Source organism: Lactuca sativa, chromosome 2 (genome assembly GCF_002870075.4).
Source record: "Lactuca sativa cultivar Salinas chromosome 2, Lsat_Salinas_v11, whole genome shotgun sequence".
Classification (NCBI taxonomy): Eukaryota; Viridiplantae; Streptophyta; class Magnoliopsida; order Asterales; family Asteraceae; genus Lactuca; species Lactuca sativa.
Window position 1 is genome coordinate 186192220 of NC_056624.2, and position 16202 is coordinate 186208421.

General features: G+C 38.6%; 2 protein-coding genes and 1 non-coding gene across 4 annotated transcripts; 1 reads left to right on the forward strand and 2 right to left on the reverse strand.

Annotated features, from left to right (window-relative positions):
- Nucleotides 1-2862: 2862 nt before the first annotated feature.
- LOC111876411 (high affinity nitrate transporter 2.7) lies at nucleotides 2863-4573 on the forward strand. The gene is made up of 2 exons (XM_023872932.3): nucleotides 2863-4008; nucleotides 4130-4573. Exons 1-2 carry the CDS (start codon nucleotides 2897-2899, stop codon nucleotides 4356-4358), a joined length of 1341 nt encoding a protein of 446 aa, XP_023728700.1. The 5' UTR covers nucleotides 2863-2896; the 3' UTR covers nucleotides 4359-4573.
- Nucleotides 4574-4640: 67 nt separating this feature from the next.
- TRNAE-CUC (transfer RNA glutamic acid (anticodon CUC)) lies at nucleotides 4641-4713 on the reverse strand. Its single transcript has one exon. It is a non-coding gene; the product is annotated as a tRNA-Glu (tRNA).
- An 821-nt stretch (nucleotides 4714-5534) lies between these two features.
- On the reverse strand, nucleotides 5535-9874 carry LOC111876410 (zinc finger CCCH domain-containing protein 41). Of its 2 annotated transcripts, none has more exons than XM_023872930.3 (6): nucleotides 9642-9874; nucleotides 8131-8923; nucleotides 7004-8029; nucleotides 6567-6896; nucleotides 6095-6483; nucleotides 5535-5860 (listed from the first exon to the last, which is right to left on the reverse strand). In XM_023872930.3, exons 2-5 carry the CDS (start codon nucleotides 8842-8844, stop codon nucleotides 6154-6156), a joined length of 2400 nt encoding a protein of 799 aa, XP_023728698.1. In that variant the 5' UTR covers nucleotides 8845-8923; nucleotides 9642-9874; the 3' UTR covers nucleotides 5535-5860; nucleotides 6095-6153. The 2 variants fall into 2 exon arrangements, with proteins under 2 accessions (XP_023728698.1, XP_023728699.1); XM_023872931.3 differs by having other exon boundaries at nucleotides 8131-8950.
- Nucleotides 9875-16202: the final 6328 nt, after the last annotated feature.

The following is a 16202-nucleotide window of genomic DNA, read 5'->3' on the forward strand; positions in this document are numbered from 1 at the left end:
ATATCTGAGTTCTTGGGGCTTGATTAACACGTAAAGTTTCCAACTTTACGTGTAAATAAACACCAATGAAGGTTTTAGGGCTCAAAATGCACTAAAAGAGTAGATCTAGGGCTTTCATGCAATATGGCTCCAAAAAGGCAGTAGATCCGACCTCCTGGAGCTCAATCATGCCTAGATCTAAAGGTTAATCAACTTATCACAAACCCTAATTCATAAACAAGCTTGGAAATGGCTCAAGGGGGACTTTAATGGAGCTCTAAGGGACTCTTAGCATGAAAACAGAAGGAAACTGAGTTATACCTCAAGGAATCTCTGAATAACAACAAGATGCTTGGCCTCCTTCTTCTCCTCTTGATCTACTCTCCTTTTTCTCTCAAAATCTTCAAGAAATCACACCAAAACACTTCAATCTCACAAGGAACGAGGCTAGGACGATATAGAGAGCTCTGAGGGTGAAGGGGGCGAGCTTGGGGGCGCATATGATGGTTTAAATAGGGTGCAAACCTTTGAAATTAGGGTTTCATCAGACAGCGGGGACTCGCCGAGTCTAGAATATGGACTCGCTGAGTCGCCACCTTAAACGTGCTCATATCCCGGCTCTACTCGGCGAGTCGGACCTACAACTTGCCGAGTCCAAGACTAAAAATGCAAAATACTTAGATAAATTTTTAATACCAGAAACCAGGTGCTACATGAATATTATTACCCCATATATGGAGTAACACTATTCATTTCTCCAAATATGATGATGAAGTTTCAGTTGTCAGGTTTCCCTCGTTTTACATATTTATACATTTCTAGTTTATTTTATCTATTAGTTTTAATTTAAATATAATATTTAATATTTATAATATTTTGTTATATAATAAATTATATTAATTAATCATAAATATAAAATTTATTTTTATTTATCAAAATCATATAAAAATTTAAATACATATTAAAATCATAAAACACGATAACGTATTTGCAAAAACATGTATAATATTTATTTTTATAAATGCATGTATAATATTTATTTATAAGTGTATTATAAATATAATTTTGTTTATTTAATATTGTTGTAATAAAAAAATATATATTATATATTTTTTAAAACTAAATTAGTAGAAATAGTGTGTTTAACAATCTATGTAATTTGGAAGAATGAAATATACTATGAATATATTTTTGAGATAAAAAATAAAATAAAAAATAATATGGTTGGAAATGAAACATTATTTATCCTATTTTTTATTCTATTTTCGATGGAAAATATGAAAGGGTACCGGTGATTGGAGTTTGTCTACGTGTCTAAGTGCCACCGAAACCGCACTCCCTCCCCCGCCACATAAGCGTCATGTCTTTATACCCTTCATGTCGGATCCCATTTTCTTTCAAATCATCTGAATCCGACGCTTTGGCTTTGCCTTTGCTTTTTGATTTGTCTCTTCCCAATGGTCGGGAAGGTGGTGAAACTGGAATAAGTTCATCTTCGTTCAGATCTAATTGAACACGAGCATCTGATGTAGTGTGGTCGGACTCAGATGTTCTGTTGCGTTTTGACCCACTATCGATATGTTGGTCAGATGTTTTGCTACTCAGCCATTTCCTGTTATCTTTCAAAAAATTCCAAACTTCAAGAAACTTGAAAGCCTTCAGATTTTCTTATTGATACACTTTCAACGCTTTCTTCAAAATCACTCCATCGCTTTCTCCACTTTTCCATTGACGTTTCATGTTGTTCCACAAGTCATTAAACAACATGACTTCTTTGTTCATCTTCCCCCATTTGGAGTACACTTGATGTTTTGAACGCTATTCTCCACGGTTCATTCCTTTATGGAACCTGTGTAAAACGCAAATCCAAAAGCAGTCATGCTTTTGGTCTTTTCCAACCGTCGCATCTTCTGAAATATCAATCCAAGATTGTGCCAACACTAACGCTTCCAAAGGTTCCCAACATTTAGCCTCCGCCTTCTCTTTTCTTTTAGTTGTCGCTCGAGTGGGCTGAGTCTCTGTAACGAATTCCGGTTCAGAATCAGAAACGACCGTTTCTGGTTGTGTTTGTGTTTGTTGAACAAGTTCGGTTTGAGATAAAAAAAAAAAATCAAATGGGTTAAAATCCAGGTCAGGTTGTGGTAGTGGTTGCGCTGGTTGTTGTGGAAAATACGGAAGCATACCGCCGTAGTGGTAAAACGGAGGTGAGAAAATCGGTTGATCAATCGAAGGTATTAGGGTGTTGGTGTTTCTGACTGGTGTTTTTTCTTTGGTAGACCTTTTGGAAGAAGATATTTTTTCAAAAAAAAATGGATGAAAAGATTGTGTGTGTGTGTGTGTGTGTGTATATATATATATATATATATATATATATATATATATATATATATATATATATATATATATATATATATATATATATATATATAATAATGGTAACAAAAAAAAATTACACGAATCTTCAGCCTTAAACGGTCAAAATTGACCAACCAATCAGAGGATGCAGTCTTCAATGGCCGTACTGCGGTCTTGGCCGCAGGAAACCGTGGCCTGGAGGCGGTGTTCGAGGTCGACGTGGCAGAAAACGCGGTTCCAAACCGCACCCACACCGATAAGCCTAACATGTATATGTAAATATATATATATAATAAATAATAAAATAGATCGAACTTTAAAATTTTATAGTAACCCTCATGAAGCTCATGAAGTATGTATATCTTATGTAGTTCTATAAACCTTATCTACGATTCGGTTGAGCCCTGCTAAGTTTTTATGTTTATGTGAGGACGTTCATGGCGATTTTTGTCGTTTGACTAAAATGGTAATTTTGTGAAATTTGCTTTTTCTTTTCTTGAGTAACTAATTAACTATAAATACGCCAGCCGTGTTAGGCTTGAGATTCTCGTACTCCCCAGACATGGAGTCCACAATAAAATTTTCCATAGCAGTCGACTCCGACCACAGAGCCACCGAATTCCGGCCATTTTCTATCTCCTCCCCCCACATGCGAGCATTCCACCTCGCCTGGCTCTCTCTCTTCTCTTGTTTCTTCTCCACTTTCGCCATCCCTCCCCTCCTCCCCATCATCCGTGAAGACCTCCATCTCTCCCCTTCCGATGTCGGCACAGCTGGAATAGCCGCCTTCGCCGGCTCCATCATCTCCCGTCTCGCCATGGGCCCCGCCTGCGACCTCTTCGGCCCACGTCTCGCCTCCGCCACCCTCTCCCTCGTGACGGCCCCCATCCTCCTCTCCGCCGCTTTCATCTCCTCTCCATTATCCTTCATCTTGCTTCGTTTCTTCGTTGGCTTCTCACTCGCCAACTTCGTAGCTAACCAGTTCTGGATGAGCTCCATGTTTTCCGGGTGCACGGTTGGATTAGCCAACGGTGTAGCTGCCGGGTGGGCCAACGTCGGGTCGGGTCTCACCCAGTTACTCATGCCGATTATCTTTTCTATATTAAACACAAACTTCAATTTCACACAGTCTGCTAGCTGGCGTCTTGCTTTTGTGGTGCCTGCCGTGTTTCAAGCAACAATGGCGCTTCTCGTATTGGCTTATGGTCAGGACCTGCCGGACGGAAAGTACAAAAAGTTTAAAAAAGAGGAGAAAGACTCATTCGGGTTGTTTTTGAATGGGATTACGAATTACAGGGGATGGGTTTTAGGCTTAACGTATGGTTTTTGCTTTGGAGTGGAACTGACAATGGATAACATAATTGCAGAGTATTTCTACGATAGATTCGGGGTGAACATGGAGACGGCGGGGGTGATAGCGGCTAGCTTTGGGTTTGCGAATTGGGTATCTCGGCCGACGGGAGGGGTGGTTTCCGATGAGTTAGGGAGGAGGTTTGGGATGAAAGGGAGGTTGTGGGGGTTGTGGGTGGTGCAGACGGTGGCTGGGTTGCTTTGTTTATGGTTGGGTCGAGTTAATTCGTTGTGGGGTTCGATTGTGGTGATGTGTGGGTTCTCGTTTTTTGTCCAAGCTGCGTCAGGACTTACGTTTGGAGTAGTACCATTTGTTTCCAAAAGGTATAATTAATATCTTTTCATTTCTTTATTAAGTATTATTTAGAAAACCAGGAACGTGGCTCTATAACTGCCAAGAAAGGTTGGATTTTTAGTTTACACGTGTTTGTTTTTGTTGGTGCAGATCAATGGGGGTGATATCGGGAATGACGGGAAGCGGAGGTACGGTGGGGGCGGTGGTAACACAACTGCTACTGTTTTCCGGTGACACCAAATTTTCGACACAAACTGGGATTTCCTTGATGGGTGTTATGATGATTGTGTCTACTCTGTCGCTGACCACCATCTACTTCCGCGATGGGGGTGGCATGTTCTGTGGCTCTTCCGACTACGACTACCAACCGCTTCCCTGAGGTCAGACCAAACCTCAACGAATTGGGATGATATATATGATGATATACATGAGATAAAAGTTCAAAACCAAGGACCAAGGATATGTTTTTTTAAGGAAAAAAGATTGATTGGTGTTATTCATTAGATGATGATGGGGTTAAAGAAAACGAGTAGATATGATTATTTTGTAACAATTTATGGATGGAATATGAATTTGTTTGGATTGGTCGGTTTCTATACGTTGAATTTGACGATTTACTGGGTGGAAATTGAGCACACAAATATGAAAAAGGAAAAAAAAATTCCGTTGCCGGGACTTGAACCCGGGTCTCTCGGGTGAGAGCCGAGTATCCTAACCAACTAGACTACAACGGATTGTTGATTGTTTGTTCTATTTGATGATACATAAATTCGTATTGTATATATAGCTGCTAAGCTGCAGTCTAAATTTAAAATAGATACCAGCATTTTTTTTTCCAAACCGCTACTAATCTAATCCTAAACTACATGAATGTTTTAAACGAGACTTGAATTTTTAACTCTTTAAAATGAGGAACATCTTTTGTGACTTCTAATATCGCTGTAAGTCCTTCATTTTTGAACTTACTTCTCAATTGTGTAGTAATCATTATGACATATTAACATCAATGATGTGATCACAATAAAAGACAAAGTAATATCATTTTAGTCTCCTTACTTTATGGTTTCTGTTGTGTATTTATGGTTTCTCTTTGCTTTATTTATTAATCTATCTCTCTGTACGTTACATAAACAATATGCTCCCTTACGAAACGTTATCTGCTCTTTTGGAATGATCGTTAACCTGATCACCAAAAGTAACCATATGTACCAACATATTCTTGAATGATTCTGATGAATGACCCTCCCTATTCTTAAACAGTAGGTAAAGAAATAATATGTACTGCTTTTAGAAAACTCAACGGTGGATTTTTGGTAATTCGTTATTGATCTTTGTTTCATAGAAACAGTTTATTAAAATTTTATTTAAAAAGCATTAGAAACACGATTGATAATCAATATTTCATCAAGTTAAGTCCAATCAAATATTCGATTCCCATTCAAACCAACTTATCAAGTATCAATCAAGAGCCACTCACCACTCACCATGCCAATTAATATCGTCAAACTCAAGAAAAAAAAAGGTCAACTAAACTAAGGAGACATGAACATCAGACTCGTTAAAGTAGTGCCAATTAATATCTGCAACTGGAGACTGGAGAGTGTGAACCTTAATTGTCGTTACAAAATTCATATCCAATTACTACTTACTAGTCGATCCTGAAACAAAGAAATATGAATACCCTCAAGTCCATCTATTACAAACAAAGTAGGACCCTCAAAAGCTTCAAGTACAAAACAAATTCAAAAAGAAATAATAATTAAAAAAAAAAAAAAAAATGTCCCAGTTTCAACAACAAAAAGAATAGCCGGACCTCTGAAAATCCATGTGGCTTCCACCCAAGATTATGGTGCTCCGGCATAGGAAACAGGGGGTATTCAACTGAAAAAATGTCAAAAAGGGCAACAACAATATAAACAACCATACATAATAGTCATAATACATACACCTTCTCAATCTCATGTATTCAAATTTACTTTAAATGAATCATAATAATAATAATAATAACCATAAGTGTTTTGAGTTTTGAAATACATAGGTGGACACAATTAATCAGAATTGGAACAATTGGTTATATATATAATTATATATTTCATTAAGATAGACTTGACGTACCATTTAGCTGGCTGTACAACTCTGACTATTATCATGCCCTTAGACTCAGAACAAAAGCTTTACTCTTTATTTTTACTTTCATCTGATTCTTTATCAATCTCCATTTTTTCAGACTCCCCATCTCCAGGTTTTTCAGCATCTGAATTTCCTTTGGAAGTGGATAAGGGACTCTGGTTGCTGCTGCTAGATTTCATCCATGAAAACTGCAAGTTATGACCATTCCAGCTTTTACCACTCAAATACGCCTTCTCAGCTGAATGTCGTGTCGTGAAATACACACGAGCTCTTCCATTATCGTTATTTCCACCATCACTGGGCCCTACAACATCATCCAACTCCACCTTCGACAAATCACCAAATTGAGAAAAATGTTCCTTCAAAGCTGCAACCTAAACAAACAAACCAAACCATAAACAAAATGTCTTTTATTTATTAACCTTCTATTTTATATTATTATATAAAAAAAACTTACATTGGCAAGATCATTTGGTAGAGTTGAAACAATCTTAAAAGCAGTGGGACGATTGTCCAGTTTGAACCGATTCGTGACAACCGATGGATTAATCGGCATCAATGGTCGTAATGATGGTTTCAAAACCGGTGTTTCTTGCATTGCAATTGCATTACTTGATTTACAACTTTGTTGAACACCAGACTCCATAGATTTGCTACCATTATCGATTGCTTTTTCAGGATCAATGGAACTTGAAGTTGCAGCTTTTTCAGAATTATCAGCTACACTTCCAAGTTTCTGTCTTTTCGCCACCTGTTCACCTTCCGTCTCCCCTTTTACACCTGTAGCCTGAAAACAACAAAATAACCATGTTACCATTTAGATTATATATACACATCGCTTCATAAGCTAACGCATATTGCAATATTGCATAGCAAGATAAAATAAGTGTTTACTTGTTTCGCAAGTTTGTCTAACTTGCGCCTAAAGTCATTCCTTTTCCGATCAAGCATTTCTTGCTTTTTGCGAAGCTCCTCTTTCAAAACCTCTAAATTCTCCAGCTTCTTTTGTGAAGGTGGAGGGACTTTTGGGGTGTTGATGATCACGGGCTTTGGGAGATCAGAAGAAGGAGCAGATGTTCCATTATGTGATGTTGATGAAACTGGTGGGCCACGTGGAGGTATTGGAACATTACTATTATTATACCCATTAATAGGAGGAACATTATCACGATTAGCCCAAAATAACCTAATGAACCGATTACCCATCACAGCATCAGGTGCTGTTAAAGCAGCTTCTGCTTCTTCTCCTTTGGAAAACTGGACAAAAGCACGATCCGTGTTTATAGGAATGTGGATATCGATAACTTCCCCAAATTTATGAAAATGTGAAAATAGGGATTCCCTTTTGTTTTGTTGGAGGGGTATGCCACTCACAAATACTGTTCGTTGTGCTTTCTGTGTAGGCTTTCTGACACTTTTCCCATTTATGTCGTTTCGTTTATGGAGGTGAACAGCTTGACCACTATTTGATGGATCCTGTTTTTCAATTGTCTCAAAATTTGAAGGGATTGGTTTTGAGATTATATTCTCTTTGGTTTCTTTGTTTTTTGTACTTGTAATCTTGGATACCATATGTTCATCAGACCCAGATGGGCCAGGATCCAACAAAGGCCTGTTTTCCTTCACATTGGATTGATTTATTGATTGTAATGCAGGTGATGTTTGAGAATCGTTACCCCATAGAGGCTGATCTGGATCATAAAAGTCAGCTCCAACACTTGGAGAAGGATCAATTAATGCATCATTTAACTCATGTGCATTATTAGCATTGCCACTAACTCCACTTTTCCTAGTCTTGCCACGTGAAGCTTTGAATGAGGTGGTTGGGGCACCAGGGGCAGGTAAAGATCCTGCCCCAGATGGTGCTCCGGGCAGATTTGCATTTTGAAGCGATACAGGGAGATTAAACTGTGAAAGGCTCTGCAAGTTGTAAAATAACAGCAGTTTCAGATAAATGTAAAGGCAATATAATAGTGTGCTATCAGATGAGTTTGAATAAAGAACATGTCATAGTATCATACCTGAACGTCTTCAACAACAATACGATTGACACCATGTTCCATTGGGCACATATCACCTCTTAGGCAAAAACCCTGTTCTTCAAAGTCTCTACAACGCTGACGTGGCAGTCCCATTCCCATGTTCATGGAGGGATTAATGGCTCTATATGTTCCTTGTAAACCAAGGGTATGTAGTGTATCAATACCACCATTTGGTATACCTGGAACCAAACCAAATGCACTCCAAGATGGACCATATGCATTTGAAACACTTGGTAAACCCCTTCCACCAAACATACCAGGGGGTACAGATCCTTGTTGAGCTATTCTAGAAGCAATATCAACAGAGTTGAATCTTGGATCATGTTGATTCCAGTTTCCTCTACCCCTCATTGGGCCAGGATCCCTAATTCTTTGGTTCAAATCCAAAGGTCCTTGTCGTCTTTTGTCCATAGGGTTGAAATTGTAATTTTTCCATGTGTCATTGGAATGGGAACCTTGTTCCCTGTAAATATGCCCATTTTCAAAAGGTTTGTTTCCTCTTCTGTATGGCTTATTAGTAAATACTTGTTCCATGGAATCTCTTTCCAGTGACTGAGACCTTGCATCATCTCTTCTACGATGCTTATGGTTGCGATCATCATCATCATCATCACTGATTTCTTTCTCATTAGGATTGCTTTCGGATACAGAAGGTGAGCGACCTGGTTCATGGGCTGGAACTTTAAGCTCCATTGAGTGCTTCTGATTGGTTATTTTATGGTTGAGAAGATGTAACAGTTACTAGTGGAGCCAATGAACCCACTGGATCAACCTGAAATATTCTCAGAAAGGATGTCTCCTGTAAGTGGCATTAAAACCTTTACCTTTATGTTTTACTTTAATTGATATGCTCAGAAAAGATAAAATTCAAAATAACAATGTTATTTGCTTCTTCTGAAAGACTGCATCAGTCATCAGATACTATTAATATTAAGAATTGAGACTAGCAAAAGTTCTCCAAATCCCTAGAAGCATCTATTGTTAGCTATAGCAGCAATTATTACCCATCAATGATGGCTGGAACATACATTCAGAATACAAAAAATGGTAATTAAATGCGTAGAGGGAGGATGATAGATAGAACAACACTCTTAATGGAAAAATGAACATGAACCGAATATGAGAACTTTCAGTTTCTTCTTCACTATCTACAAGTTTATTTCCCCAACGTTAAACATGAAATTGGAAACTGTAGACTGGTTCTCGAGGAAATTGACCCCCAACTGCTGTGCCGCAACACTCTATAGACATCATCTATCTAAAATATAACTCTTAGCACAATCTACATTCAATTTTTGCAGTCTAGGAGATGCTGAGTGATCCTATACAGACAATACAAAATGAACTACATAGTATCTTATGCAGCAATTTCATCAATAGGATCAAATCAATAGATCGCATAGAGTTCCAAATCAATCAACAATCATATATGATATGCCCTAACAATTGTACAAATACAACAAGATTTTATAAGAACATAAGAAACTAACCTCAGTCTAACGATTTCCCTTATTAGGGTTACGATTATTTGTGTGGAAATAATATATTATAGCGTCCCGAGCTTCGGTTCGTCTAATTAATGGCGGAGCTTACGTTTTACTTGTGTACGTATACGTGATTGTCTGTGTGTATCATCTTCTCCCTCCCCCCCCCTCTCTCTCTCTCTCTCTCTCTCTCTCTCTCTCTCTCCGTAAATTCTGTAGTTTCTCTCTCCAGGACGCAGGAAAGGTTTTACAGATAGGAAAAGAAGAAAAGGCTATGGTAAAAATTTAACAACTCAAACCCTCGTACTTTGCAATATGAACGCTGTTGATTTAGAATTTGGCAAATTTAATATTTCGACCCTCCTACTTTGTAATGTTGGTTGCAAATTTTCACGTAGATTGGACTTCTAAGGTTATGAGTTACTCATGTTTTGTTTCATGATTTTGGGATTATCTGATATTGAACTCGTTTTGAAAACTATTTGTAAACAATTGTGGCTTTTTACTTTAATTTAAAAGTTTAGATTTTTCAAAAGTTTTATGGATGCTACAATAACGTCATCGACTTGCTCCTGTCTTCTGATGTACCTGAAACCTTAAAATCAAACTGTAAGTCAAAGTTTAGTGAGTTCCCCCAAAATACAACACAAAATAACATAATATAATGCATGCAACCAGCCCTATAATACTAGGTTGGACCGTCACTAAGCCTTCAGCTACCAGTTGGACCGCTCCCAGCCTACAACATAAGTTGGACCAATCCCTTGGTCCTACAGTATCAGTTGGATCGCCCAGCTATCTTGGTCTTTAATACAAAGCAGAACCGCCTCAACCCCACAACACAATAACATGTCGACATATACAACTATAACCATAATCCAACAATTACATGTAATCATATAGATATACCAGTCTAACATATTACCAGTGAATACATATTATCATACATATCTACCAGTCTAACATATAACCAATATAGCATCATCCTATATACCAGGATACATAACCTAGTGGGCCGGAATTGGTTCCTTCGACCCACGAGTACAGTGAGGAAAACTCACCTCACGATCTAAAAGATTATTGAACTGATCACTGCTCCAAACACTGTCTCTACATGTCACCTATACAATAAACAAGGACCCAATCTCAATCGACTATTCAAATTCCCCCAGATGACCTAAAGTCAAACTTGGTCAAAGTCAACAGTCAATGGTCAAAAAGTCAAAGATCAACATTCAGACCGAGTACGCCTTGCATACCAGCTCTATGCCTTACGTAGAGCATCTGTGACATCCCCATTTTCTCGGCCAGAAAATACCGATTTTGTTTATGCTTTGTAAAAATCAGAGTACTTCTTTTCATAAAAATGTTGCGGAATTTGTTCCCAGAAAAACACGATAGATACGTTATCAAAACATTTTCGAATAAACGTATTTTATTCATTTTAAACGTTTGGGATGTCATCGTTAATACAGAAACATATGCATAAACCAAACTTACATTTATTTACAATAGTGATCTACGTCTTTTTAATCTCTCAGTGTAATGTGACTTTATATCAACATTTGTGATGTAAATAAACTGAGTGGGTCAGGTTGGGAAACCTGGTGAGTACATAGGGTTTTCAACCCACAATAATATAATTATTATGTTCAAACAATCAACCCAATTACCCATCCCCGTTATCTTCTTTACTCTTAAGGATCTACCCTAAGAATCAACCATTCCTCGTTCATACATTCCTAAGGATCATCCTAAGGAATCGGTACGAAGTCCATCGTTACCGGGGTTTACGCACTAAGTCTGCATAGTCGTCAGGATTTATACAACAAGCACTAAGTTTGCATAGTCGCCAGGGTTTTGGCACCAACTCTGCATGATCACCAAGGTTTAGAGTACATCGAGTGAACACATCGTTCACAACACTTACAGGTTGCGAGCCTACTAGTGTTCCACTGGACTGTCTAGAATAGTCCGTGGTTGTCATCCATACTCTGCTGAATGATAGGGCCATCGTTTGGGAAAAGGCTTCTCACATCGTTCACCTCTCACCCTCACCTCGTGGTCTATAACACCTCTCAACTCATCGTCCAACTTATATTTCATCTATTACATCTACCCATTTTTTACCCCAACATTTTCGTAGATATAAAATACATATACAGTTTTAAATCATTTAAAACGTGTATAAAATCGTTCATCTAGCATAGACAACAGGTATTCAGATAATATGCACACATAGCATGTAGTTTATATAAAATACTTCATATCTATGTGTAAGATGAAAGGGACCATGCACTCACCTGAAAGGTGGTGACTCAGCACTCGGACAGTGCTTTGATACTCTCAAAACAAATTTTCCTTCGATAAAACCTAGTATCAATACCACTAGGGTTTAGTCTAACGATAACCGCGACAAATTAATAGTCTGACTATTATTACTATTATATAAGCATTAAACAATACTTATATAACTCATAATAATAATAGCCCAAATAATTATTTTAAGGACCTAATAACATTACTATAATTATTTGAAAGCTATATTAAAAATTGCGTAAGCGTAGCTCACTTACAGCGGATTCTAAAGAAAACCGGGCTTTGCTCGGAGCAGCGTTTTCGAAACCGAAAGACCCTTTTTCTCGGGACTCCGGGAGCCTCAGGGCTTCCTTCGGGAGCTAGGGGTTTTACCTAGGGTTTAGGGGGCTCAAAAAAAGGCTAGATAGAGAAAGAAATTAGAGAGAGAAAGAGAATTGGTGTGAAAAACTCGGAACCCTTCGCAACCTATTTATAGGCATTGGACTTCGGACTTACGCTGCGCGTAGCTTCGGATAAGCTTGCTAGCCTCGCACCAGCTAGCTCGCACCTGCATCGGATGGATAAGAAGCGAAGGTACGTTGGGCGTACCAACCTCGGACACGGGGCGTAATAGTGAGGGTTACGTGGCGTGATCCGAAGCGCCTTTCTTCATCAGCGATGGGTGGCCCAGGTGCTGCTACGTCACCAGCTCCTCACCAGGCTTCGCAAATTCGACTAAAATCTTTAAAAATTCGTAACTTTCGCGTACAAGCTCCGTTTTTTATGTTCTTTATATCCACGCGAAGGCGGGAACGTACTCTAAAACTTTCGTTTAGACTTTGTCGGCTAATTTTGACTTTATTTTAAATTTTACATTATTAACATGTCGGGACAGGATTGGTCCGTTAAATTCTCATAACTTCTTCATCTGACATCCGCTTCCGCCCATCTTTTTCTCGTTGTGCTACTCTTAATGAGATCTTCGATTCTCGTTTAGGTTGTGTTGCATAAAAACCGCTCTATCTACTATTCGAATTTCAGGCTGTACACTGTTGAGCCGAAACTTCGAAAAATCATAATTTACTCATACGAAGTCATATTTGGGCGTTCTTTTTATGAACGCTCTCGGTTTAACGTTTTCTACGACTTTTGTTTAGGTCGCTAAGGTTAAATCTCACTCTATCGTAAATTCACTATTTACGCTTCCCGGTATCGTGTCGGTTTTGCCGTAAAACTTCGACGGGCCATAACTTCTTCGTTATAACTCGGATTTCGGCGTTATTTATATGTACGGAAACCTTGTGACATATTTTACATCTTTATTCTAAATAATATTTTGCCGAAATGTCATTTTTGACACTTATTGCCTCTAAATTGACTAGCCCGAATCTACGGGTGTTACAACATCCCTTGGCTTTTATGGGATAACATAGAGCTACGTGTTACGTACACATATGCACGTCATGCATACTCACGCTGAAGCCAAACATTCCATTAAATGCTTAATATATAAAGGCATCATGTCCAACTTTTAGATATGGTCTAAATAAATGTCCTAAGTGGTAAAGTTCCAAACTTTATGCACTTACATGGCTTATCAAGGCTCAATAACAAACCCTAATCTTATAACAAATTCTAAGGATCTCAAACTCCTGCATGTATGGTTGGATAAGGCCAAAAAACCATTTTTGTGACTTAATACCCTTAAATACTTCTGGAAATGCACTCTACAAGGTCTAGAGTCGTTCATACTCAAATGGACCAAAATAATGGGACAAAATGGCATAAATTCAACATTTAAGCTAGATCTATCAAAAGATGCATAAAGGTACATACTTTATACCATCAAGAGATTAATTAGGGAGAAGAACTTCCAGATCCAAAGTTTATTCAAGCTTCTAAGAAACTCCACAAACTTATTCTTTCTTCAAAAGCACCCAAAAACACTCTTTAAGCTCACAATGCACCAAAATGGGGTTAGGGTTTCAAGGGATACGTAATGGAAGGGTTTCATGAAGGTTAAGGTCCTTAAATAGGGCTCAAAGCCCCAGAATTAGGGTTTGGGCTATGGCCACATATGCCCTACGTACTCAAGATTTATGCCCCGTGTAGTTCATTAAAGACTTTGCCTCCAAGTTCCCGCTACGCAACGTGTAGAGGCTATCTTCGCCCTACGTAGACACGTATTCAACACTTAAAATTTAAGATCAAAGGGAAGGAAATTACCTACACAAATCGGGTGTTACAATTCTCCCCCACTTGAATCAAACTTCGTCCTCGAAGTCCGACATTGCAAAGAAATCTGGTTAGTGCTCACATATCTCCACCTCGCGTTCTCATGTCTACTCGAAACCCTTTTGATGCTGCTACTGGACCTTTACTAAAGGTACCACCTTGTTGTGCAAGGCTTTCGTCTTCCTATCCAAAATAGTCACCAACCTCTCTACTTGTAACGCCCGTAGATCCGGACTAGTCAAATTAGAGGCAATAAGTGTCGAAAATGACTTTTCGGAAAAATATTATTTAGAATAAATAATCTTAACCAAGTTTTAGTATATGTTACAAGGTTTCCGTACATATAAAGACCGCCGGAATCCGAGTTATAACGAAGAAGTTATGACCCGTCGAAGTTTCGCGGCGGAACCGGCATGATACCGGGAAACGTAAATAGTGAATTTACGATAGAGCGAGATTTATACTTATCGATCTAAACAAAAGTCGTAGAAAACGTTAAACGAAGAGCGTCCATAAAAAGAACGCCCAAATCTGACTTCGTATGAGGAAGTTATGATTTTTTGAAGTTTCGGATTAGCAGTGTACAGCCCGAAATTCGAATATTAGATCGAGTGGTTTTTAGCCAACACAAACTAAACGAGAATCGAAGATCTCGTTAAGAGTAGCGTAACGAGAAAAAGATGGGCGAAAACGGGTGTCAGATGAAGAAGTTATGAGAATTTAACAGACCAATCCTGTCCCGGCCTGTTAATAATGTAAATTTTAAAATAAAGTCAAAATTAGCCAACGGAGTCTAAACGAAAGTTATAGATTACATTCCCGCCTTCGCATGGATATAAAGAACGTCAAAAACGGAGCTCGTATGCGAAAGATACGAATTTTTAAAGTTTAGACTCGAATTTGCGAAGTTTGTTGCTCGATCGATGACGTGGCACAATCTAGACCCTTCATCGCTGACTCGATACCCGCTTCGGATGAGTGACACACCACCTTCGCATTACGCCCCGCGTCTGAAACCAAGTACGCCCAACGTATCTCGCTCTTGTGCGGTCCGAGACTTCGCCACGTCGCACCACCCGGAGGACACCACCTGGCAATCTTATCCGACGAACACGCCGCGTACCACCTTCGGTACGCCCAACGTAGACCGAAGGCTCGCACTATAAAAGGCAACGAAGGCTGCCAACTTTCTTGCACATTTTCCACTCTCTCTCTAGATTACTTTCTCTCTCTAAGTGTCCTAATCCTCCCAAAACCCTAGGTAAACTCCCTAGCTCCCAAAGGAAGCCCCGAGGCTCCCGGAGTCCCGAGAAAAAGGGTCTTTCAGTTTCGGAAACGCTGCTCCGAGCAAAGCCCGGTTTTTTTTAGAATCCACTGTAAGTGAGTTACGCTTACGCAATTTTTAATATAACTTTCAAATAATTATATTAATGTTATTAGGTCCTTAAAATAATTATTTGGGCTATTATTATGAGTTATATAAGTATCGTTTAACGCTTATATAATAGTAATAATAGTCAGACTATTAATTTATCGCGGTTATCGTCAGACTAAACCCTAGTGGTATTGATACTAGGTTTTATCGAAGGAAAATTGTTTTGAAAGTATCGAAGCGTTGTCCGAGTGCTGAGTCACCACCTTTCATGTGAGTGCATAGTTACTTTCATCTTACACATAGATATGAAGTATTTTATATAAACTATGTGCTATGTGTGCATATTATCTGAATACTTGTTGTCTATGCTGGATGAACGATTTATACATGTTTTAAATGATTTAAACTGTATACGTATTTTATATATACGAATATGTTGGGTATGACATGGGGAGATGAATGATGAGAGATAAAAGATGACGTGAGTAAACATTGGCAGCTGTAGACTTAGTGCCTAATAAACATCGGCAATTATGGACTTAGTGCCTATTAGACAAACACTGGTAGCTATGGACTTAGTACATGTTAGGAATTGGTAGCTATGAACTTAGTACCTATTAGATAAACATTGGTAGCTATGGATTTAGTACCCAGCAGCT